At 36.9% G+C, this 26,787-nt stretch overlaps 1 protein-coding gene across 5 annotated transcripts in view; it reads left to right on the top strand.

Annotated features, from left to right (window-relative positions):
• NOL4 (nucleolar protein 4) overlaps positions 1-26,787 on the top strand; it is a 455,220-nt gene that overhangs the window by 147,382 nt on the left and 281,051 nt on the right. For all 5 annotated transcript variants that reach the window (XM_036762303.1, XM_036762298.1, XM_036762279.1 and 2 more), the window contains one exon: positions 188-320. In XM_036762303.1, coding sequence (XP_036618198.1) covers positions 188-320 — 133 coding nt within the window. The remainder of the gene's footprint in view (positions 1-187; positions 321-26,787) is intronic.

The following is a 26,787-nucleotide window of genomic DNA, read 5'->3' as shown; positions in this document are numbered from 1 at the left end:
GTTTTTCTATCAACCACATGGGCTAATACCTTGTACTTAGTAAATGCTTGTTGAATTGAATTAAAATTCACTAAGTGCCCATGAACTGATTAAAATTTAAACAATCATATCTATAAAGTAGAGATGTTATTTGAATGTACTGTGCTATCTGAAATTTATTTCATGCCATAATGTTTTTATTTTGTAGGATGAAAGTTCTATAGAAAGTGATGAGTTTGATATGAGTGATTCCACACGCATGTCAGCTGTGAACTCTGACCTTAGTTCTAACCTTGAAGAAAGAATGCAGAGCCCCCAGACTGTTCCTGGTCAGCAAGATGGTAAGCATTTTGATTTATAATAAAAAATACAATGAAATCTAGCACAATTTTTTTCTCGCTCAGCATCAGTTATTTATCTGTTTCTATGGGATCTACTGATTAATAACTCAAAAGTTATTATGCAAGTATTTTTAGCTTAAACTTGTATATTAGATTTGTTTGTGGCATATCAACTTTGCAGATTTTTCCCCACAAAGCTGTCCCTCCTATATTCCCTGGACATAATTCATATTTTGGCTAAATGCAGTCTACTTGTGTCTGTTTCAATCTCCCAGGAATCCAATGCAATTCATGATGATTTATAAGATTGTCTTTATTTTAGAAAATTAAAATCACTGTGATGGGTTGACTTTAATCAAGAACAACTTTATTGTTTTTGCTTTCAAATCATAGTTTACAATGAAGAATTCAAACTGTAGTAACTAATGCACTTAGAGTGTTTTTGTTGCAAAAACAGATATTTTGTTTGAATTCTTATTTTTGTCATGCTGTTTTCCATTTTAATTGAAAAATGGAGAGACAGCTTCTACTCTTGATGTCTATTAGATGTGAAGGCTCTTAAAAGACTGACTATATCAGGAATATCCCTCTGTTTCTCTTGCTGAGGGAGATGTTGAATTCAAGAAGCTGGAATGTCAACAAAATCTGTGACACTTAGAGGTTCATCTTATCTCATTTAGGATTTTAGCATATCAGAATTATATTGAATTATATAGAAATTATATTGAATTATACAGAAATCACTTTAAGTTCTTTCTACTATCTTTGGAAATTACCATTTTCATATGTGTAAAATTCTACATACAAGTAATTTTTCCCTTCTTTTTGGCTAATTATGTATAAAATCTGCTCTTGGAGGTTTCTAAATGGATAGAAAGTAGCTAATTTTAACCATAATTAGCAGGTTTTTTCATGCAATTATCTACCTATAAAGGAAGTTATTGCCAATATAGTTTTGCACCTACAAGTAATTGCAGAAACTAAAAATCACTTGTAGCAAGAAAAGAGGGGCCTACTGTGTTTGCGTTTCATCCTTCCTAGAAAACATAAGCTGCTGAATTCCTGTTAGTTTTCTTCGATGCTATTTGTGTTTCATAGACATGATGAAGACTGAGAAAACCATAATTAAAAAAACACAGGGGCTCCAAAAAGGCCCCTTTCCCCTTTTTCACAAAGTTCTCCAAAAGCCATAATTACCTATAATTGCAAGAAGTATAGAAAGAGATGCTTGTGTGGGCATCATCCACAGTACTGGTGGCTTTAATACTGTCATATTTTTTTAACAACCTTATAATAGCAAGGTTATTGGAACAGACAGGGCATTTAGCCAGGAACATACAAAGAAAGATGTTTTGCTTGTTAAGAAATAAAATGTCTTGTATATCTTGTCTAAAATACTAGTATATGTAGCTCTGGGTTAATGGAATGGTTTATTGGAATGGACATCAAACCCAGATAAGCTGGCAAAAGGTTTAAGATATTACTTTCTATCTATATTTGGTTTTATATACATCATTCAGTAATGTCAGTATATAGCTTTGGTGAATAGTGAACAATGAGTCAGTTACTCTTTTGCTATGGAATTGTTTCCTTGAAAGAAATTGCCTAGCTTTGGCTGCTAGGATGCAACTGATGTGTCTGACAAATCAATACTGACTTGAATGAAATACAGTGGAAGAATGTGAAATATAATTAATGCTGGGAAAGACATATTCTTCTATGGTTTACTGGAGTTAGTATTAGGGGGAAATATTAGCGAGATCCTGTCCTAGTTCCAACAAGCCTTATCAAGCTTCAATGGACTCACACAAGATGTATCCCCCTTTGTCCTACCATGTTGTTCCTATGAACATATAACCTAAAAAATAAGAAGAGTTGAAGAAAATATGGCGAGTACTACATAAGAATTTTTATATTAGGAAGCCAGTGATTAGATACAATGTGCCATTTTCTCTTCAATTATCACTTTGGGCATCTTGAAATTGTTTTGAGTTTTTTTCTAAACCTTTTTGCTTTGTAACAGTGGACCCATGGCATCCTAACTAGCCCTCTTCTACAGAAAATAAGATTCTCCCTGAAAAAAATGTTACTCTTTCAATTGTCTCTTAATTTATCTTTTATTAGAAATACTTAATCCTTCATTACTCTAATTATTTTCTGTGTCCACGAACTGATAATTGATTTATCAAATTACAAAATGGGGCAGACATGCCAGGTTCTTAGCATACTAGTCAGGAAAGCATCTGGGAGCAAGACTGCAAACACACTTTAATAAGGCCTAGGAGATATAGGGGAAAACAGGCACAGAAAGTACAGAAACAAGAGGTACAAGGGGCCACAGAGGCAGATGTTTGGGGATGGGGGATAAGGTGGTGAAGGAAGGCAGGCAGTGTGAGGAAGAAGATGGGGAGGGGATGAGTCACTTAGATAACTGCAGTTAGAGTTGGGAGTATATGAGCATCATGGATCCTTAGGAGACAAGAAAGTGCTCTGGGGGGTAGGAGTTTGAGGTCCCATTTTTATAGGTTCTTTGGGGAACAGACTAACTCTTATCTGTGCTACCTTTGGGTTGGTTCATTACCATCTCTGAATAATCTCAAAGTTGTTGGTAAAACTTTAAAGTTAATAGATTCATATTATCTCAGAGTTACCAGCACCATTTGATATTCTGCTAGTCTTACTGTAGGTATCTGGAACTTACCTGAGATTTACATATTATAGGGTCCCAAATCCCTGATAGCAAAGTCTAAATGGCTTCCTCTGATTTAGCACATATTACCAGGATGTGATTTTTGATTAATAAATTAGGAAATTTGTAAATTATGTCCCTTTGGTGTTTGGGATGGTTTGTATATGACTTCTAGGTTCCCATTTGCAGTCTTCCTGTACTCGCTACTTATGAACTTACTACGCTGACTAGAAGGTGCAAGGGGCAGGCGAGGGAAGGATTGGTTTGTGAGACCAGAGCAAGATGCAATTTAAAACAGTCTGTAATAATACTGCTGATAATGGCTGACTTTTAAATTCCTTCATTGGCTACAAAGGACTGTCACAAATGTTTCATTTGATCTACATTAAAAAAACCTTATGAGACACAGTGTAAGTATTCTTATAGATGGGGAAATTTAGGCTCAGTCTAGTGACTTGCCCATAGATCATAGGATATAGAACTGAAAAAGACCTCAGACTTCATCCAAGCTCCTCATTTTACAGATAAGGGAACTGAAGTCCAGGGAGTTTAAATGATTTTCTCAAGGCCACACATATGGTAAATGTCAAACGACAACTTGAACCCTGGTCCTCTAATTCCAGAGGGAATTGTTTTTCCTTTTTTCCTTTTCACTTGAACTTCAGATCCCCTTTGCACTTAGCTCCCTTTGTCGCTATTGTTATTGTTATTTTAGCGTGCAACTCCAAAAGGCAAAGGTTTTGGTTAGTTTACTTCAGTGATGTAACAACTTTGCACACTATCACATGCAAACAAGTATGTTGAGAATTTTATTTAGTCCATAGCTGGCACTTAATGACTACTTCTTCATAGAGTTAAGTAAGCGGATGAAGAAAGATGAAGAAGGATGATGAAGAGCATTTTCCTTCATCCCTGCTTCCTCTGGCCTAAATATGAGGATGACGATGAGAAGGAGGAGGAGGAGGAGGAGGAAGAGGAGGAAAAGGAGAGGAGAAGTTTAAGAAGTTCAATTCAAACCAACAAACATTTGTTAAGTAAAAATGCATGACACATCACTCTAGTGTCATAGAACCTTGAAATTACAAATGACCTTTGAGGTTACATTTAGTTCAGGCTTTGATGGAAAATACTAAAGTGGGTGAAAAAAAGAAATAATAGAAAAGATAACGATAATAATAGTTAACCTGTATATAGCACCTACTATATGCCTGGCACTGTGCTAAGCACTTTACAATTATCTTATTTGATCCTCATAGCAATCATGAGAAGTAGGTAGTATTATTATCCCCAGATGAGGATGAGGAAACTGAGACAAACAGAGGTTAAGTGACTTACCCAAGGCTACACAGCTAGTAAGTGTCTGAGGCCAAATTTGAACTCAGGTATTCCTGGTTCCAGACACAGTGCTCTATCCATTGTACCATCTAGCTCTTCTTCTTAGTCCCATCCAGAACTCTTCAGTCAACCTGCTGATATTTGACCTTCTGAAACATGGTACTGGGGTGTCTTGAGCACCAGCACCTAGCCCCATGACTTAGTACAAGAAGTTGGGTAGTCAGGTGGGCATCTTCCTTCCTACTTGGAGTTTGGGTACAACCTCACCCACTGCAAGGAGGTCAGTGCAAGCAACCCCATCCAGGGGTACAAAGATTTCCTACTAAACACAATTGGAACCCACATGCCCTCTCCTCAATTTCATTGCTTGGGATCCTGGATCGTTATTAGCCACTGTCAGCTCTCAGAGAACCATCTCCCTAGAGCTAGAGCTAGAGCTAGAGCTGGGTTGAGTCTGCATTACCCTCCTAAATCACAGTTCATGTTTCTCCAGTTCCAGATTCTGCCTTCTTTCTCCCCTCAGAAAAAGGAGCTGCATGCACTGGTATAGTGCTGGTCTCACTCTCCTCTCATCAGCCTCTCTAACCACCCTGTCACAAGGCTCTGCCCATCCACAGCAGTTCTCAAAAATTACTGTTTTATTTTCAGAGGAATAAAAGTACCATCAGCAGAGATCTCAGTTTCTTGCCCTGGCAAAAATGTCCTGACCTGAGGCAAAGTTCCTGAGGCTTTGAAGCTTGTAGATAAGAGGAATGGGAGCAGGGTGTGTTCTTGACTACTGGGTGAACTTTTGTGTAAAATTGGAGAAAAAAACACAAGGGAAACACCTATAGCAATAGGAATTCAAGGGAGATACTTCAGAGTATAGATATCCTTTAAAGTGTAATACTGCTACACCAGAGGATTATTAGATATTCCCTTCTGTCATAATAAGAGACATCCATGACAGAATAAAGGTTATAAATCTTAGAACGTCACAGCTCCTTCTCCCATCCCCAAAGTTGCAGGTGCCAAAAAAGGATGTGGTATGTACAAGTAGTTTATAGGATATTTTCAGCAATGATCCAAGTGCAAAAAATAGTTTAAGTGGTGTCTGGAAAGTTGTGGGGGGACTCATCATGTAGCAAGAGGGAGAGATGATGGATGAGTGAAGCAATAGTACCCATGAAATCTAGAAAGACCTAGAGCAAGGCTTTTAGTATGGGTGCTTGTTGTCTATCATGCTTGAAGAGGACCAAAATGATATCACTATATTGGGATCAAGGTACAAAATGTCTGACTATGGCTGATCAGACCAATACAAGCTCGGAAGGCACAGACTGGGCACAGATATTCTATATGAACACTTGGAGTAAAGATATCTCTAAATTTGCCCATCTCACTTTTCTTTTTAATCTACTACAGTTCTGCTTTGCTTGTAGAGCACAGCACCCTCTTTGATGTGGGCATGCCATGTGAGGTGGTCCTGTGCTAGTGTCTCCCATGTCTCACAATCAATACCAAAGTTCTTCAGAGAGACCTTGAGAGTGTCTTTGTATCACTTCTTCCCACCTCTATGTGAGTGCTTGCCTTGTGTGAGTTCTCCATAAAATAATATTTCAGGTAAACATATATTTGGCATTACAACGATGTGGCCAGCCCATGGGAGTTGTGTTCTCCGCATTAGAATTTGAAAGCTTGGAAGTTCAGCTTGAGAAAGGACCTTAGTGTCTGGTACCTTATCTTGCCAGGTGATCTTCAGAATCTTCCTAAGACAATTCAAATGGTATGTATGGAAAGTACATACTCTATGAAAGATCCTAAGGGAGAACATAGAGAAGAATTTCATGTGACACAAAGATATAGATGAGTGATGATCGTCATCAATGAACATTGATGAGGACCCAAATCCAACTATGATATGCCTTTCATGATACTCTGGAGCTGTGCAACTAAGTTATGGTCTTTATCCTCTAACACAAATATGATTTAAAAGTACATGAAAGGATATTATGTGGAGAGCCAGACTAAATGAAGCCTGCCTTTAAAAAGTGAAGACAGAAAATTGAAAAGTCTATTTGTGGATTCTAAAGTTCTATTCCTTGTAAAATGCTAATCATATTTCTTTTTGGCAGAGTTGTTATCCTTAATGATAAACACAGAGTTATTTTTGTAACATTGCAATGAAAACAATCATTGACCTAATGAAGGTTTTAACAAAGCATTACCATAGCTGACAGGGCTAGGAAAAAACAGTGTGTGTGTGTGTGTGTGTGTGTGTGTGTGTGTGTGTGTGTGTGTGTGTGAAGTACTTGTATAAATACACAATAATAAGCCTATAGTCAGAATGGAAGAGAAATTACAGAATTTTTAAATGTAGAAATCATAGATATTTGCAGTATCATTGGGGCTGATAGCAGAAGTATATTTAATTGGCTTCTCACTACACAGTAGTTGTTTGGGCACAGTTCTAGTCTTCTAGTTGTTTTTAGAGGGTGAGAAGAGGCTAACTTTTGCTGAAATATGAAGGCTCCCCTAATTTGATAGTTCTCCCCACTTATCTCCTCCTCTGTGGTAGGGATGCCACCTAAGTCCTGGCCTCAAGATCTCATGGGGCTCTCTTCTAGGGAACTATATGACAGTGCAATATGTTATTTCATGTTTTATTAATACATTGTAGTAGTGTAATCACTTCCCAATTGCCCAATCCATCCTTGTATCCTCCTTTATTATAATGAAAACAACAACAATATCACAACAAACAGTAAGAGAGTTAAGCAAAGCCATATGATTCAGCGGCCATAACTAACAGAGCATCCAGTAGTCCACACTTGTAACATACGAAGAAGACGAAAGTATTTCCCAACTTTAGTAATCCCGAATTGGTATCATGGATCATTTTAATATATAGCCAACTATCTCTGATCTCAAGATATTTATTTTGTTTCTAGGGTTTGTTGATTTGTTTGCTTTTGTTTTTACCACTACAAAAAAGTGTTGCTCTATTTTGGTGTACATTGGAACTTTTTATCGTTGATCTCTGTTATGTCTAGTAATGTAATTTCTGGGTCAACAGATAAGAAAAAAGTAACAACTTTCCTGAATGGGCGGACTGATCTACAACTCCTCCAATATTGAAGTAATTTTCCTAACTTTCCACATGATGTTTAACATGATCTATTTTCATCTTGTATCATCTTTGCCAGTCTGATGTGTCAAGGGGAAAAACACCTTAGTTTTAAAAAAGAATTTATATTTCTCTTATGAAGGAGTGGATGCACTTTTCACATAGCTCACATTTCTTCCTTTGAAAACTTTCTGTTCATATTTTTTGTCTAACTATCAACTGGGGAATGGCTCAGTCTTATAAATTTGTCAATTCTCTTTATGTTGCACATGTCAGAATTTTACTGGAGATGCTTGATGTAAAGACTTGTTCTCCAGTTCCCAGCTTCTCTTTTTATTTTAGCTGTATTAATTTCAACAAAAGTGTTTTCATTTCATGCAATTGAAGTTATTTATTTTGCCTTTTTAATCACATAAATCTCTTTTGTTATCATCAAAATTTCCACTAATTATACTTAGAAAGACACTACTTCATTCTATTTTCCTTTATATTATGATGTATCCTTTTTAGATTTACATTGGTGATCTATTTGGAATATATTGGGTTTTACGGTAGAGCAGCTTACTGGCACAGTGGAAAGATCACTGGCCTAGGAGTCAAGAGGAGTTGAGTTCAAATGTGGCCTCAGACACTTACTAACTGTGTGACCCTGGGCAAGTCATTTAACTCTGTTTACCTCAGTTCCTCATCTGTAAAATGAACTTGAGAAGGAAATGGCGAACTGCCCTAGGATCTTTGCCAAGAAAACCTCAAATGGGGTCATAGAGTGTCAAACAGAATGAAAACTACTCAACAACAAAAAGGTCTTTCAGGAATCCTCTGTTCTTGCTGGTCAACTCTTATGACTCTTGAAAGTTACTGGCTTGGTTGCTTCTTCCAGTGATGACTTTGTTGGCTGCCCCCTTTCTCATTACCTGTGTATAGACTTCTGGTTGTATAGTACTGTGGTGGAGGAAGGCACTTACTGTACTTTCTCTTTGGATTTCTTCATCAGTATTTGGTGTGGTGTGACTTTTAGATATGTGGGAACTGAGCACTTTGTTTCCATTCAGGTAGCCATCTTGGCCAATGTCCAGCAATTTACTCTGAAGGTGCCTTTGTGATTTATAAATGATAATTTCATGCCTCTCCTGATCGCCTGTTTAAGTAAATGATAGAAAAGATATTTATAAATATTTTTTCTGACCCTCAGAATTTTGAAGGGTGACATTCTAATGTTTCTGGACTAAATGTTTGCCCAAATGTGTAATTTTTTTATATAGGGATTTTTTTCCTATATTAGCATAGTGTTACTATATAGTTTTTATTATTACTACATATTTTTATTCTATACTTTTTATTACAATTTTTAATATTAAGGTCATACATCTATTTAGAGTTGGAAATACTTACATATAGGTATAGATATTTAACTAATAGTCATTTCCAATACATAAGTGATGAAAGGCTATGAATAGTCCTCAAAAGATGAAGTGCAGAGTATGCACAACTAGATGGACAAAAATGCACAACAAATCACTAATAATAAGAGAAAATTTCAATTAAAACAACCCTCAGGTTTCAACTTATATACTGCAAATGAGCAAAAATGACCCAAAAAATGACAGTAGTCGATGTCGGAGGGGTTGTAGAATGATAGGCACACTAATACATTGTTGGAGTAACTGTAAAATAATACGACCATTTTGGAAGGCATTTGGGAATTATATGAATAAAATGACTACAGAGACTCCTTTACTGGGCTTATGCTCCAAGGAAGCTATCAAGAACAAAATCCTTATAGACACCAAAATATTTATAGCAGTACTTTTTATGATAGCAAAGAATTGGAAACAAAGTAGATGCCCATCAATTGGGGAACTGCTAACCAAATTGCAGTACGTAAATGTAATGGAATATGACTGTGCTATAAGAAAAGATGAGTGTGAAGAATAAAGAGAAATATAGAAAGATCTATATGATATGATACATACAGAGTGGAATAAGCAGAGCCAAAAAAACAATATACATAGAAACTACAACAATATAAATTGAAAGAACAATTCCACATCAAAAAATCAGAAGTAAATGTAACAACATTATAAAGATTAAGCAGAGCTCAAAGAGATATGAGAGGACATCCCCAACCCACCCCTTTGTGGAGGTGAGAGGTCCACAGGAGTTATACATTGCACATTCTTTTACTTTTTCAATGTATTGACTAATTATGTTCATTTCTTTTTCTTTAAAAAAATACTATTTGCTATATAGGATGGCATTCTGGCAGGGTTAAAGAAAGGGAACCTTGAGATAATTAGGGTGATGTAAAAAATAGAAGATATCAATAAAAAATTTATAATAAGTTTTCTTAACCTTTCCTTTCCCTGCTAGTATTTGGCAATTTGTGTTTTTTTTCCTAAACTCAAGTGTAAGACTTTATATTTATCTCTTTTAAATTCCTTCTTATTCAATTCAGCCCAATGTTTTATCCCTGTTAAGAGCTTTTTGAATCTGCACTCTGTCCCCCAGCTTATTACCTAGCCCTCTCCCACATCTTTGTTTCATCTGCATATTTAATAAGCATGTGACATATACCTTTTCCCAAGTAATTGATAAAAACATTGCCAATTCTAATAGGCTTTCCTTAATCTTCATTCTTCATGACTTCTCAGCAGCCTTAGCATTGTCACTCATCATCTTCTTGATACTCTTTTCTCTCTATGTTTCTGTGACTTTGTTCCCTTCTGTTTCTCCCCCTCTCTAGATCATTTCTTCTCAGTCTTTTTCCTGGATTTTCATACAGACCATACCCAAAAAGTGTGGATATCTCCCAAGGTTCTGTGCCAGACACTGTTCTTATCTCCCTCTAAGTTATTTTATTTAGTGACCTCATCAGACCCATGGATTCAATGGTCATCTCTATGAACATAGATCTATATATTACAAGACCTATATGTTAATCTTTAATATCTCTCCTTAACTACATTTCTACATAACCCACTGTTTCTTGGACATCTTGAACTGGATGTCTCATAGGCATCTATAATTCAACATGTCCAAAATGGAACTCATTATATTTTCCCCCAAGCCTTACTCCTTTCCCAACTTCCCATCAAGGATACCACAGTCCTCTCAGTCATCCAGGTGCACAATCCAGGTATTATCCTCAACTTTTCACTTTCTTTCCCCTTCTTCCCCCAGTTCAATTGGTTACCAAGCCCTGGTTAATTCTGTCTTCAAAACATTTGTGTAATATGTCCCATTGTCTTCTGATCCAGTCACCACCCTGATGTAGCCCCTTATCACCTTATGTCTGAACTATTTAAACTGCCTTCTAAGTAATTTCCCTCACCGCAATCCATTCACCATTATTCTACATAAATTATCTCCCAAAAGTATAGGTCTATGTCATCCCTCCCCTCATTCAATAAAGTCCAGTGACTCCCTATTACCTCCAGAGAGAGGTGCAAAATTTTTGGCCTGTTTATTTGTTTTTTTATTTACTTATTTATTGGGGTTTTTGTGGGGGAGTAATAGGACTAATATGGAAATATGTTTTGCATGATTTCATATATGTAATTGGTATCATTTTGCTTGCCTTCTCAGTGGGTGGAGGAGGGTTGGGAAGAAGGGAGAGAAATAATGGAATTCAAAATTTATAAAGAAACTAATTTTAATAACCAAATAACTTTTTTAAAATGCATGTAAACTCTGTGTGTGTGTGTGTGTGTGTGTGCATGTGTGTAATATGCAACAATTTCCTGGTCTACCATTCTGGAAACATGGACAAAAAAGGAAACTAGTTTTATCTGACAACCTGGTTTTTTTGTTTGTTTGTTCTCTTTTACGTTACACTGGTCCTTTTGGTTCATTGCTTCTTTTTCTAGTTGTATACTAATCATGTCTTCAACAATGTATTCTAAAATTTCCCCAGAAATCAAAGTCAAGTTCACTGCCCTGTTTTTTGCAGACTCCATTCTCTTCCCCCTTTTTTTTAAAAAAAAATTGAGAAAACACAGATCCTTCTTCCCTCTGTAATATCTTTCCAGTTTTCAGTGATCTTTTCATGGATCCATGAATATGACTCAGCAAACACACATTCCATTTCTTTTGGTATCTAATAATGTCATTCATTTCGACCTGATGTCTTGATATCATCAGCTAGGTACATTTAACTATCTCTCTGCTTCTCTTGGGTATCAACTCTCCATTAGCCATTTTGTTGTGTTATTTCTAGTGCAAAGATCAACTGCATGCTTTGGTTTTAATTTTAAAATTTTAGGGTAACATGAACAGCAAGACTGAAATCCAGACATTTCTCCAATCCTTCTGAAGCTTTAAAATTTCACCTTAATAATAATTATGTGCCAGAGGTAAAGCAATCTCAGCTAAAATTATCGTCTACAAGATAGCAAGAAGTTTAACCTTCAACAGCCTTAGGAATTAGCAGAAAACACTGATCACTAACACACTCACTCAGCACCCTTGCCCCCTTTATCCTTCAGACTCTGGAAGGTTTGGCACAACTTGAATCTTTTGCTGATGTTGTACTATCTGCAATCCCACTCTGTCTCTGTACTCACCGCACCATTCTGTGTTAACAAACAGCAGATCTCAATTTTGCCCATGCCCATTCACTTGTGAGAAAAGGAGAGGCATAAGAAGGCCAGGGATGGCTTTGTTTCAGGAGTACACTCTTCTTCATGTAGCAGCATTCTTTAGAACAGAAGAAACTGAGGAAGAATACCAGTATGTGCATGGGGCTTCACCAGCCTTGAAAAAATGGGTATTCACCTCTCTGTGGGAACAGGATTATTCCCCCAGAGGATTGAGGTCACAGTGGAGAGGAGACTGAGACAGATTTGAAATCATTCATCTGGCATTTATCATCAAAAGAGAGGGAGTAAGAAATTGAGCAATAGAGGAATATAAGAGAAAATGACAAAAATTACCGAAGATCTCAGAAGGAAAAAATTTAATTAAAAACATAAGAGCACAAGTAGATAGATCAACAGGAAAAATATTAAAAGAAAAGGGACTATGACCATAAGATATCCAAATGACTGGACTCTAACCCTCCAAGGTCGAGACTACAAACATGGAGGATCTGGGGATATAGGACATAGGTAGAATTAATAGTTAGTACTGTTTGGACAACCGGGTTAGTGAAAACATGGTGTTCCAGTCTTTAAATCTGAACTGAGCCTACACTCAGCATAAGCCATGAGCTTCTGGGACATTCCAAAATATACCATTGATACCCTGAGACTCGGGGTCCATGATGATGATGAGCTTTCTTTGGAGTAGGTCCTCTTCTGCTTTTGGCTGTCTGAGGCTCCGAATCTCTTGTGATTGGATTCCTGGGGACTGGGCTAACTTATGCTCATCATGAGTCCTACTTTCATCCCTTGAAAGGTACCCAGCAGTTTCTCTGTGGTCCTGCACACAGCAATCCAAAGCTGTTTGGGAGCAGTATAGAGCTAAATGCCATCAGTGAATAGATTTACAGAAAATCAGAAGTGTTAATTAAAAAGTGAGCATGCATATTTGGAACTGGGGAGATAGAATCTGAAAACTTTATGGGGAAGGCTTTTGTTAAAAAAAAAGATGATAGCTAAAAGATAAAATTAACAAGCAACAAGCATTTATAAAGTACTTATTATGAGCCAGGCACTTTGCTATCATGAAGATACAAAAACATAAATGAAACAGCCCCTTCCTTCAAGAGATTGCATGTTATGCACACTTAAAAATAGGTACTATGTAAGTATATATAATATATTAAAAACAGGAATAAGAAAATCCAAATCAGTATCCATTGACCAAGCATTTATTGTGCCTAGGGCGGCTCCATACTGAAATTCAAGCAAATGTTGAGAGATTTAGGTGAGAGTTCCATTCATGCAAAAATGGGAGGATGTGAGAACACAGATGATGTTGCTCAATAGCTAAGAAATGATATGGCACAGATACACATGTTGACTATACCCTTCTTCAACAGAGGTTGATAGATGAAGCAATGCCTCGTCTTGAATATACTCTTGTAGTGATTGATGTAGTACCTGTCCTCAATTATACTCCTTCCTAGGACAACCATAGGCAATCATAGAGTGCCAAAATGAAGGCATTCTAATGGGTATTTGAATATCTGGTTGTTTTCATCTGGAAGTCTGGAGCTTGTTGTCTGAAACAACCTCTTAATTGGTGTATACCAATTAATTGGCCGTAAAACTCTTCATCTATCTTTCCTAGCATGTGGCAATCAGCTGTATACAGGTGTACCACAATATCTTTTGAAATATGCTTATGAGTAATATCCTACAGAAGCTTATGGTTTTCTATGAAATCATCATTCTTATCTTTTTTAAAAATAGTTATCTAAAAAAAGGTTTTCTGATTGTCTTATATGAGAGACTGGTACTTAAAATTATATGCAGGACAGGTAAATAGGATAGATTTATACAATTACCTAAAATAGACATAAACTAATGATAGATGTTATTACTAGTCGATGTTTAATTTAGTGAAAAAATCTAATAAAACATTGATTTTAATAAAAATGATTTATAACAATATGATTAATAGGAGATTAAATTTAATAGTTCTTTACTGTGCTAAGTTTTAATTAGGAAAGCTATTAAAATGTTTTTCAAGCAGAACACAAAATTCCCTAGTGAAGTTGTGTTGTCTGGGGAAAGTAATTTTCTTTGTTCTGCAGGTCTGTTTTCCTTTAACCATTTTTCATTGGATAGGAAATTTTGACTGTGATACCTAAGAGTAAAGAATGATGACTTTCTTCAACAAATGTTTGACCCACATAATTTAATCAATTCTTCACAATCTTAGTGTTCTAAGTTAGCAATTGTTTTTTGCTATTTAAAAATGTGAAAAATATGTTTTCCTCTTCATTCTAGATTCTCTACTGCATTTTTTTAAAAAAAGGAAATCATTTACACAATGTAGGAAAAAAGTGGTGAATTCATTTAATGAATTATTCTGTGTCAAGGAGGCTAAAGCTGATGAAGCTCTTTTCAGTCTTTTCCCCATAGCAGTTGCTCTGTAAATAATTATATGACAATTTGTGGAACTATAAGGCACCTTATAAGTAAAGTAAAGCAAGCAGATAATTAGCAATAATGTTGCTGTTAAATGGAAAGAATTCAGATGGCTGAATTCTCTTTTGTAAGACTGGTCTTTTTATTATTTGCAATTGCTTACAAGTAGAAATGTAGTAATTTTTTTTTTTACTTTCAATGACAGAAAAAGAGCAATTTGGACTTAAATACCATCCATAAGTTGGAATAAGATAAGCCTGGTAATGCATCTTTTTAAAGTGTGTTGTATGTGGTGTGTGTGTGTGTGTGTGTGTGTGAGAGAGAGAGAGAGAGAGAGAGAGAGAGAGAGAGAGCGAGAGAGAGAGCGCGTGCGTGTTTCCCAGGAGACCAATATAATATCATTTTCTTCTTGCATTTGGGGTTCATTTCTTGAAACTTGTTTATTCCTTTTTCTGGGAACAGAATTCAGCTTTCATATGTAACTGTTACACATTTGCTACTAATGTTAGAAATTTGGTTTGTAGGGAGCTCTTGAATTTATTATTTAATGGGAATGAGCTGCTAAATATAAGCTTGTTGTCCTATATGGACAATGATAGTACTAATAATACCTTTATCTATAAACATATATATTGATCGTGGTTTAAAAAGTCATTTCTTCCAAATGACCTTGTGAGGAAAATGCAGGAATTATTATTCCCATTTTACAGATGGTGAAATTGAGAAGGGGCCTTGTACACTGATACCTTTCAAATAAGTAGAGTACTGATGAAATTTGCTCAACATTAGAAGACATACAGTTATATTTGTTCATTATTTTAGTATAATTCAAACATCAGAGCTGTTAATTTTAATGTAATAACATGAGAGACTTGATAATATTTTCAAAATAATTCATGTTACCTTTTTATTCTGAGAAATTTCTACAATGATTTTCTTATAAAATTGTAATCGCTGAAACACATATTTAGTGTGGCCATTTTGTTCAACCCTTCAAAAGTTGGCCCTATTTATGTTATAAATAGCATTTTAATTGATTTCTCTTTCTATCAGTGAAGGGACAAGTTGTTTTACCAGATAAAACATGATAGTGGGTTTTAGGTGTATTGGGTCATTATTTGGCTTAGAGAGAGCCATATGTCAGCATGCATCCTTCAGCTATGACTCACCCTCTACTATGTTTTAAATAAGGCATATTCTTTGGGAGGTAATAGTGCATCTGAGGCCCAGAGGCCCACTGGTCTCTCTCTGATTGCCTTTGTTAGAATTGTAGCACATCCACCAGGGCATACCAAAATATCATAGAATTAAGCAGAACATTCTCAACTCACTCCTCTATTAATTAAACAAATTTAAATAAGGCTAAATATCCTTAAATTTCTTTGTCATTTTTGAGAGAAATATTACAAAAACAAGCTCAGGTACCTTTTAGGACCATTTGGTCAAGGGAGCTTTGAATTTTAAACTGTAGGAATGAAGACCTAGAGTCATCTTATGAAAAATGAACATTGTACATTTAGAGAATTTGGGAGTCACTCTTTTTTCCCTCCTCATTTTTCTCTTATATTTTCAGAGTGCCTAGTTGGCCTCTGTAAACTCCCACCGTGCTAAATTTCTTTGACACTTGTAAGACTGGTACCCATTACTCAAATAGTTTGCTTTCCCTTTTGAAAAGAACAGCATCAGCTCTGACCAAGGATAACTGCTGTGTTGGGCAGGGGATAGAAGCTGCGTTGCAGAGGTGACCATTGAGCCTAGAGATTGAAGGCTTTACAGCAACAACATCTAGATGGGGCCAACATAGTTCCAGAAATTTGTCCTTGTAAAGTTCTATATGATATTATAATAGGGTGGCTACAGATAGAAAAAGGAAGAGTTAGACTGCACAAGATAATGAAACTGGAAAGAAATTTCATAGTTGCTGTTTTAGGATATTTTCTTTAGGCAAGTCTCTAGGACAGGGGTTTGCTACCTTTTATTGTATGATACACTTTTCTGACTCTATATAGTGAAGCCTATGATCCTCTCCTCAAAGTAAAGTTTTTAAATGCATAAAATAAAATACAAAGGATTACAAAAGAAACCATTTATGCTGAAATACGGTTGTCAAAATAATTTTTAAAAATAATTTCATAGATCTCAGGTTAAGAACTTCTGCTCTGGGGTGAGAAAGACTTAGTTGCTGCTCCAATACGGGCATACTAGCCAACACAACCTTAATGACAAGAAGAGAAAGTTGGAAGCGACAGTATCCATCTACTCCAATCCATATAATCCTTCACACCACGTTGAAGTATTTCCCCTAATTCATCCTACTAGAAAATTCAGTTAACATTAACTAAGACATTTTATTATTGTTCAGTTGTTTCAGGCCTTTTGGGGTTTCCTTGGCAAAAATACTGGAGTAGTTTTCCATTTCTTTTTCCAGCTCATTTTATAGATTAATAAACTGAGGCAAAAAGTTGGGGGTAAGTGACTTTCAAAGGATCACATAGCTAGTAAAAGTCTGAGGGCTGATTTGAACTCAGGTCTTCCTGACTCCGGGTTAGGTTAGGCGCTCTATCCACATCTCTACCTAGTTGCCATTACTCTGTATCAAATCCTGAGGACAATGAGTTTTAAAATTATATAATTCCTGCCATCAAGGAGTTATCCCTCTGATAGGAGGGATAAGGCATAGAAAATTAAATTTGATATGTGGCACAGTGGTGTACTTATCACTTGGGATAAATAATCATTTTGTTATGGTTTTATTTTATGAAAGCAGTAGTCAGACAGCAGTATGTTTCTGCTGACACTAAGCTAACTCAGAAGATATGACTTTGAGCAGATGAAATTAGATGAAGGTAGTTTCCCCACCTTTAATTAATTAATTCTCTGACACTTGAGTGCTGAGTTTTGTGCAATACAGGTGTTTTGTTGCTACATTTCATTCTGGGATCTTTAAGAATTAACATTAAGGAAACATGAAAAGTTGTAACTCTTTTAAAAAGTGCAATGCAATGACTGTTGAAGATATCGCAGCAGTTGTTGGTTGTAGGGAATTTGAATATTTCAAGGATTGTTCATGCCACAATGAAACCGGATCAGTCTCACTGAAGCATGAGGAATGTGCAATTGAAAACAAAATAAAAGGCCAAGAATTAACTATGTTCCAGACCTTGTATGAAGCACTTAGGAAACGTTGAAAGGTTAAGAAAACTCTTTGCCCTCTGGATCTGGTCACAGGAGACTCCTGTGGACAGTCCTTGAGTAGGCAAGAGAAAATGCCAGTTCTACTGTTGTAGATAGAATGTTGGTGTGCTGGAACTTTCACTGGTTCTTCTGTTGATTGAGGGGACTGTCCAGATATATGGTCCTGCCTATTTCATCCCTTGCCTTGCTTGCTTCAGCATACATATCCTGGGACAATGAGATTGCACTAACCTTTTAGGTGCTAATATAGAAATACTGATAAAACACCACTGATGGCCGAACAATATATCTTGAATACCCCTCTTTTTTCTCCTTCCCTAGTATGAACACCTGCTCAGAATGATCCATATTTACTATCGATCGTCTGTCTTTTTCCCCCTTCATGAAAAGACTTTATCCTTTCTGCATAAATGTTTGTTTTCCTTTATGGTTTTTGATAAGATTTATTCACAGCTTCTGCATATCTGCCTAGATCTCCAAGCCACCTGCAATAAGTATCTTTGACAATCACAAACATCTATGGAAACATTCTTTAAAAATTGCATATTTCTTTTGGAACCCAAACATGATCATGTATGGAGATATATTTCACTGGTATAATACAGTTGATACCGAGAAACTACTTCTTTGAAGTAGATATTATTTCCAATGTCAAATAGAACATTTAATTCATTACTTGTTATACATTTGAGGGCACATTTCTGATCTCTTAAGGTTTAAAGGTATGTTTGCCCTCTGAAGTATTTTAAACAGTTTCCTTTTAAATGAGAGCAAGGTCAGTGTCTCACCTATCTTTTTTTAAATTCTTACCAAACCCCTAAAATAGCCCTTTTGCACATGGTAGAGCCAAATTTTTTTTTTCTTTTTTTTTTTTAATGCAATTAATTTATTTAACATATTTGGTTTTCAGCATTGATTTTCACAACAGTTTGAATTACAAATTTTCTCCCCATTTCTGCCCTCCCCCCCCACTCCAAGATGGCGTATATTCTGGTTGCCCTGTTCCCCAGTCAGCCCTCCCCTCTATCACCCCCCTCCCCTCTCATCCCCTTTTCCCTTCCTTTCTTGTAGGGCAAGATAAATTTCTACGCCCCATTGCCTGTGTATCTTATTTTTTAGTTGCATGCAAAAACTTTTTTTTTTGTTTTTGAACATCTGATTTTAAAACTTTGAGTTCCAGATTCTCTCCCCTCTTCCCTTCCCACCCACCCTCCCTAAGAAGTAGAGCAATTCAATTAAAAAAAATTGATCTCTTTATGATATATGAAATTGTGTAACCATGATTCAGTTTTGAGTAATAAACTAATAGTTATTATAGTTTATGTGGCTCTGTAATTTGGACTTCCCCCATAAAGGAAACACTTTGGAGATTCCAGACAGACAACCCCTTTCCCATCAGACCTACATGGTCTGAATAAACAGCACTTAGCCCAGTGCCTGGCACACAGTGGACATTTAATACATTCTAGTTTCCTGACGATTGACCAACTCACTCTAGTAGTATGGAACAAGTCAAGGCCTTTTACTGCCCTGTGTTGTAGCTTTATTTATTTACTCCTTTAGCTGAAAAGTTAATGGAGAGGCCAGTAGGTGATCTATTCTCTACCCAAGAGGCTCACTAATCAGTAAATTCCCTTCTTCTGTATAAGCTTGAACCTTTCAGTTTTTGAAATTGTAGCTAGTTGTCCGGCAATCCCCACAGGTTGTGTTTTCCAAGAACTCACCATTCTCTGATTAAGATGATAGATTCTAGGGGCAGCTAGGTGGCACAGTGAGTAGAGCACCAGCCCTGGAGTCAGGAGGACTTGAGTTCAAATCTGGCCTCAGACACTTGACACACATACTAGCTGTGTGACCTTGGGAAAGTCACTTAACCCCAATTGCTCTGCCAAAGAAACAACAAAAAAACAAAACAAAAAGATGATAGATTCTGGGATTATATTGCCTAGGAAATTGTCCTCCTTTAACTAGGAGGCAGAAATTCAGGGGTGATATTGTCCACAAACTCCTTTTTTGGGCCATGTGGATATGTAGCTCCTATTTGTTTCTCCAGGACACTCCTCCACCACCTTGGGAGCTGCCATTTATTAGTTCAGAAAAGCTCCTTCACTTCTCTGGTCTGTGACCTGTGCTTGGAAATAGAGAAAGAAAGGCAAAAGACAGCCAAGACATTTGGGTCATGAGTCTTGTAATTAGCCTTTAACAACTTCTGGAGTGGAGGAGAGAGGAGGGAAGAATTTCTTGCCCCACAACTCTTTCACCATTTCCAGAAGAAGGGCATGAGGGAAAAGGAAAAAAAAAATGCCAAAAAAGATGAGCAAGGCCTGTTGGCTCTTTTTCTAGGCCAACACAGGGTTATTCTTCCCAACAAAGTTTATACTCCCAAGAGTCTGGGCCAACTAGATCCCCTTGGATGAAGTCCCAGTAACTGAAAGCCATCATCTAAGGGGCACCAAGGGACTGGCTTCACACCAACTAATTTATCTAGAGGCAACTCTAGTGTTTAAAACAATTGGGAGTTTTCTTTAATCTTCTCCACAGAGTGCCAGAGGGCAACTTTCCAGGGAGGAAAAGATATAGACAATTTGAGTTTTCAAACAAAGACTGATCAAATTGATCAGGGATTTCCTTCATTCCTTTTTACATTATTATTGTTCTTTTGAAGGCCTCCAAATATTCCTATCAACAGAAAACATTCATAGTGGAAAAGCAGCCCAAAATAGTGTAAGTAAATGTGAACTTAGAATTAAAAGGACTGAGTATGAATCTAGTTCCCTACAGTTATAAACTGTAAGCACAATCAATATCATAACCAATTCTCTTATCCTTTTTGAGCCTGTTTCCTCATCTGTAAAAATAGTCATAATGATACCTGAAGTATAGTACCTATCTTTACAGAATCTCAAATTTGGAAGGGACCACATAACTGACCAAGAATATATCCAGTATCTCTACAACATATCTAGCTAGTAGTCATCTAGTCTTTACTTGGAGATCTCCCGTGAAAGGAAAATCATTGTAGTCCTATCACAGTTTATTTGCAAAGAACATATGTCTAGCCATGTTTTTGATTTTTAAAAGTAAGTTTTATGGGTATCGTGTGTGTGTGTGTGTGTGTGTGTGTGTGTGTGTGTGTGTGTGTGAGAGAGAGAGAGAGAGAGAGAGAGAAGACAGAGAAGAAAGAGAGAGAGCATATTATCTCATAAGGCAATTTATTCTACTTTTGTATTATCTCCAACTTATTAATGTCCTTCCCAAAATATGGTGCCCTGATCTGAGCAAAATACTGCAGATGGAAATCTGACTAGGGCAGAGCACTTTCACATCCCTAATTTTAGACAGTCTATAATAACTGTACAGCAGTAGTTCTCATTAACTTTCTTTGCCACTAGTTTATAAAAATCTCTAAGATTTTTCAGAGACTTTGCAAAGATTGAGACTGACTGGCTCATCAGATTCATCTGTTGGTTCTTTCAGATTCCTGGAATGTAGTTTATCTAAGCCTAATGACTTGAACAAATCAAGGATAACCAGTTGCTCAATTACCATCTCTCTCCTTATTTTGAGTATCAACTCCTTATTAGTTATTTTTGATCTGTCTTTACCAGTAAAGAGCTTCATAAAATTTAAAGCACTATGTAACTCTCAGTTATCTTCCTCCTCCCCTTTCAGATCTGAAATTTAATTGATATATGGAATACCTGATGAGAAACTCCCTCTATTAGTGCAGATCAGCAGGTGTTGTATATAGTTTTAGGAGTTGCCTAAATCACTAAGAAGTTAAGTGACTTGCCCAGGGTCATTTGGCTAGCATGTGTTAGAAGTAGGACTTAAACACGTTTTATCCAAGAACAGTACAAAGACTCCTCCATGAAATCCATGGCATATGAAAAAAGTGATCTAGGTCTGGGCGGGGTGGGGGGGGGGAGGAAGGAACAGATAGAAGAAGCATATCACACAGGATATGATATGTATCTGGATAGGAAGCCCGTTGAATCAAGCCATCAATAGGTTTAATCTTCAACCCTCTCTACAAATGTGTAGTGAGATGGATTCAGAAGTAAATAGGAGAAACTGGGCTATGTCAACTTTGGGAAATTGTACAATATCCTCATTTGTCTCAAATAGCTTTCTACTGAAAAAGCCCACTTTTTAACACCACCATTCTCCCAGTGATGCCACAATGCTATGAATTGTGGAAAACTATACTCTCAGAAGAATTAAAATGAGAAGATATCGAGGGCAATGGAAAGATACACAGTAGGTGAAAGCAGAGAGCACCATGTTACCAGTGACACATTGTGCACAAAGAGTGGTGACTTGGAGGAAATATTAGCCCTGAAAAGGAGAGCGGTCAGTGACATATTGAGAATGGGAGATAACACATACAGCTTGAATGGTATGTTATGCCAATATGCTAAGTAAACAAGAGAAAACAACCTTTAAAATCCCCGTAGAGGACCTTTTCCTCCTATAGAAATATAGACAAGAATAACACAGAATGAGACGTATCACAGAAGGGTTAGAGGGGTATCAGGAGAGAGACTAATCACGTCAGTGAAATGGTAAGGATATCAAAGCCAAAGCTGCAAAATATAAATTCTTTTCATGATAAAAGAATTAAAGATTTGAAGAAATTGTCACAGTATGCCTTTTGCATAGTTGATGATAAAAAATAATGATTGAATTATCAAGTGAATTTTTTTAATTTCATGTAATTAGTTTAATATTATTTGGTTATATTTCTTTTAAAATTTATTTTTAGTTTTCAACATTAGTGAATGGTTTTTAACATACTTTAGGAGATGATTTAGGGATGATCACCAAAAGTCTCCCCCCCATCTTAGTCACTCTGTGGAAATCCCTTAACATATAGCACTAGCAAAATTTGCAATTAATTGGTCCAACTCATGAGGCACTATATAGATATAGAATATAATTTTTAATAGTCAACTTTTGGATAGCAGAGAAATCATGGTGTTTTAACTATAACATACAGTTGAATACACTTCAAAATGTGCCTTTGGGGCCATTCTAACTAGGAATAATGATCAGAAGAGGAAAAATATTTTAGCAATAATTTCTTTTTACCAGATGACATGGATAATTGAAAAAAATTCACAATATCCTTTAAAAATCAGTTCATTAAACCTGAGAACTACACATAGTTCATACTGTTGCTTATTAATTTTTAAAAACTAGTTTTTAATAAACACTCATTTTGTACTATACACCATACTTAAACAGAAGCAGCTAAGTAATGCAGTGGGTAGAGCACTGGGCATGGAGTCAGGAAGACCTGAGTTCAAGTCTAGATTCAGACACTAGTTATGTGTTAGTCAACCTCTGTCTACCTCACTTTCCTTGAGTCTAAAATGGGTATCATGGGGGCGGAGCCAAGATGGCCGCATGAAGGCAGCCTGTTACCGGAGCTCTCTCACAAGGTCTGTCAGATTCCCATAAAAAAGTAAATTTGAGCAGATTTGAGAGAGTCAGAAACCGCGAGCAGTCTGCGTGGGGCAAATTTCCGAGCCGGGAGAGTCTGAAAGGCCAGAGGAACGAACCTGCAGGCGCGGAGAGTGCTCGGTGCGGAGCTGCTCCAGACCAAGGCGGAAGCGGCCGGCCGGGAAATCCACGTGGGAGACGAGCTGGGAGAAAGCTGGGCGCCCGAAACCGGTAGAGATCCCCAGGCCTCCCAACACAGGACGGCAGTCTCTGGGAGCGACGAGAGGCAGCGCAACGCCAACAGCCGCGAAAACACCCAGTTCTGACGCTTGCAAAACCCAGGATCTCGGCCGCTTGAACTTCCGGAAGACTCAATGGCTAGGTAAGCGGCTCTAACCCCTCCCCCCCTCACCCAGAGAATTCCTCGGGAAAAAAAAAAAAAAAAACTGAAACAGAGGAGAGAGTAGCGGGGCTTCACAGGACAAATACTAGAAGCTCATTAGTCCCAGAGGGGAAGAGTCGGCAGGGGCCAAGCCAGGAGCCCAGACGTAACCTTGCTCCCCCAGGGGAAGCGCCAGTCATCAGCTCAAACAACAAACAGCTGAGACCATTGCTGAAAAGCAAGTGCTGGAGAGCACCCATAGGGAGTGAGACGCCAGGGAGCCAGACCCCTCCCCCACACCTCAGGAAACTGAAGGTTATAATTTTAGACTCACAACCCGCAGAATAAGAAAGCTGGGACAGAAAGCCCTGAGACTCACAGATAGAAATTCGTTCTAACACCAGCAAAAGGCAATCCAACATGAAGAAGAACACAAAAAAACCGAGGACAATAGATTCTTTTTATGGAGACAGGCAGGATCAAAATATCGACTTAGAAGAAGATAGCAATGACACGGTAGATACATCAGATACCTCAAAAGCTAATATGATCTGGTCTCCAGCCCAAAAAGCACTGCTGGAGGAGCTAAAAGAGGATTTTAAAAACCAAATTAGGGAGCTAAAAGAAAATATGGAAAAAATGGAAAAAAGGGAGAAAAAATCCACTGACGAAATCAAGTCCCTAAAGAAAAAGATTGGCGAAATGGCTATGGAGATTCAGAATCTAGAGAGAGAAAAGGACACCCTGAGAGGTGAAATCAACCAATTGAAAATGGAGGCTCAAAAGCAAAATGTAAACACTAACTCATTTAAAATTAGACTTGAGCAAGTGGAAGCTAATGAATCTATGAGGCATCAAGAAGTAATAAAACAAAATGTAAAGAATGAAAAAATAGAAAAAAATGTGAAATATCTGATTGGCAAAACAACTGACCTGGAAAATAGATCCAGGAGAGACAATTTGAGAGTTATTGGTCTACCGGAAATCCACGATGAAAAAAGGAGCCTTGACAGTATCTTCGAAGAAATTATCAAAGACAACTGCCCAGAGGTCCTAGAACCAGAGGGCAAAATAGTCATTGAAAGAATTCACCGATCACCCCCTGAAAGAGATCCCAAACTGAAAACACCAAGAAATATTATAGCCAAATTTCAGAGCTATAAACTTAAGGAGAAAATACTGCAAGCAGCCAAAAAGAAGCAATTCAAATATCGTGGAACTACAGTCAGGATCACGCAGGATCTCTCAGCTTCCACATTAAAAGACAGGAGAAATTGGAATATGATATTCCGAAGGGCAAAGGAGTTGGGACTACAACCAAGGATCAACTACCCAGCAAAACTAAGCATAATTTTCCAGGCAAGGCGATGGACATTCAATGAAATAAGGGAATTCCAGACCTTCCTGATGAAAAGGCCAGAACTCAATGGAAAATTTGATCTCCAAATACAAACCTCAAGAGAGACATAAAAAGGTAACCGGGGGAAAAACCCCACAAACTTCATTAACCAATAAGCTTAGGTTGTTTACATCTTTATGTGGGATTATATCATCTTATGTATGTTTTTTATGTATATATATATATATACATATACATATATAAGTCATTCTTGTGAATGGTACAACTATTGTGACAAATGAAAGGGATATACATAGGTTGTGAATGCCTGTATAAATTAACTGATGTAAAGATATAAAATATAAATAAGAGATATAAAGGGAGGGCTATGAGGGAAGTGGTAAGAAGGTTGTAGAAAAGGGTAAATTACACCAAAGGAAGTGGCAAAAAAACATATTAAAGTAGAGGGAAAGAAGGGAGGGAGAAGAGCAGTATTTGAGCTTTACTGTCATCTGATCTAGTTCAAGAAGGGAATAACATACTCTGATAAGTTTAGAAATCTAACTTGTCCTACGGGAAGTGGGAGGGAAAGGGGGGAAAAAGGGAGGGAGGAGGGCAGAAGGAAGAGGAGAAGTAGCAAGTGGGTAACGGTTAGATAAGGGAGGGGAATAAAGAGGGAGGGTTAACTGAGGAAAGCGGCGGTCAAAAGCAAAACTTTGTTGGGGAGGAGAAGGGGAAAGGGAGAAATAAAAGCATAAACAGGGGGAATTAGGATGGAGAAAAAGACACAGATAGAAATCATAACCCTGAACGTGCAGGGGATGAACATTCTCACAAAACAGAAGCAGATAGCAGAATGGATTAAAAACCATAATCCTACAATATGCTGTTTACAAGAAACACATCTGAAACAGGGGGATACACATAGGGTTAAGGTAAAAGGCTGGAGTAAAATATATTGTGCCTCAGCTAAAGTAAAAAAAGCAGGTGTAGCAATCCTAATCTCAGACAAAGCAAAAGTAAAGATAGATCTAATTAAAAGAGATAAGGAAGGACATTATATCCTGCTAAAAGGCACCATAAACAATGAAGCAATATCATTGCTTAACATATATGCACCAAGTGGTAAGGCATACAGATTCTTAGAGGAGAGGTTAAGGGAGTTACAGGAAGAAATAGACAGCAAAACTATAATATTGGGAGACCTCAACCTCCCCCTTTCTGAACTTGATAAATCTAACCTCAAAATAAATAAGAAAAAAGTTAAGGAGGTAAACAGAATTTTAGAAAAGGCACATATGATAGACCTCTGGAGAAAACTGAATGGGGATAAAAAGGAATATACTTTCTTCTCAAAAGTACATGGCACATACTCAAAAATTGACCATGTACTTGGGCATAAAAACCTCACAATCCAGTGCAGAAAAGCAGAAGTAGTCAATGCATCCTTTTCAGATCATGATGCAATAAGAATCATTTTTAATAAAGCACCATGGAAAAATAAGCTAAAAACTAATTGGAAACTAAATAATTTAATTCTAAAGAGTGAGTGGGCCAAAGATCAAATCAGAGAAACAATCAATAATTTCATTCAAGAAAATGACAATAATGAAACAACATACCAAAACTTATGGGATGCAGCAAAAGCTGTTCTTAGGGGAAGTTTTATATCTCTAAATGCCTACATGAATAAAATAGGGAAAGAGGAGATCAATGATATGGGCATACAGCTGAAAAAGCTAGAAAAAGAGCAAATTGAAAACCCCCAATTAAATACCAAATTAGAAATACTGAAAATCAAAGGAGAGATTAATAAAATTGAAACCAAGAAAACTATTGAATTAATAAATAAAACAAAGAGCTGGTTTTATGAAAAAACCAATAAAATTGACAAACCTTTGGCCAATTTGATTAAAAAAAAGAAAGAAGAAAATCAAATTAC

This window comes from Trichosurus vulpecula, chromosome 1 (assembly GCF_011100635.1).
Source record: "Trichosurus vulpecula isolate mTriVul1 chromosome 1, mTriVul1.pri, whole genome shotgun sequence".
NCBI classification, from domain to species: Eukaryota; Metazoa; Chordata; class Mammalia; order Diprotodontia; family Phalangeridae; genus Trichosurus; species Trichosurus vulpecula.
The sequence above is the reverse complement of the archived record's forward strand: the minus strand, read 5'-3'. Positions and strand labels throughout refer to the sequence as shown.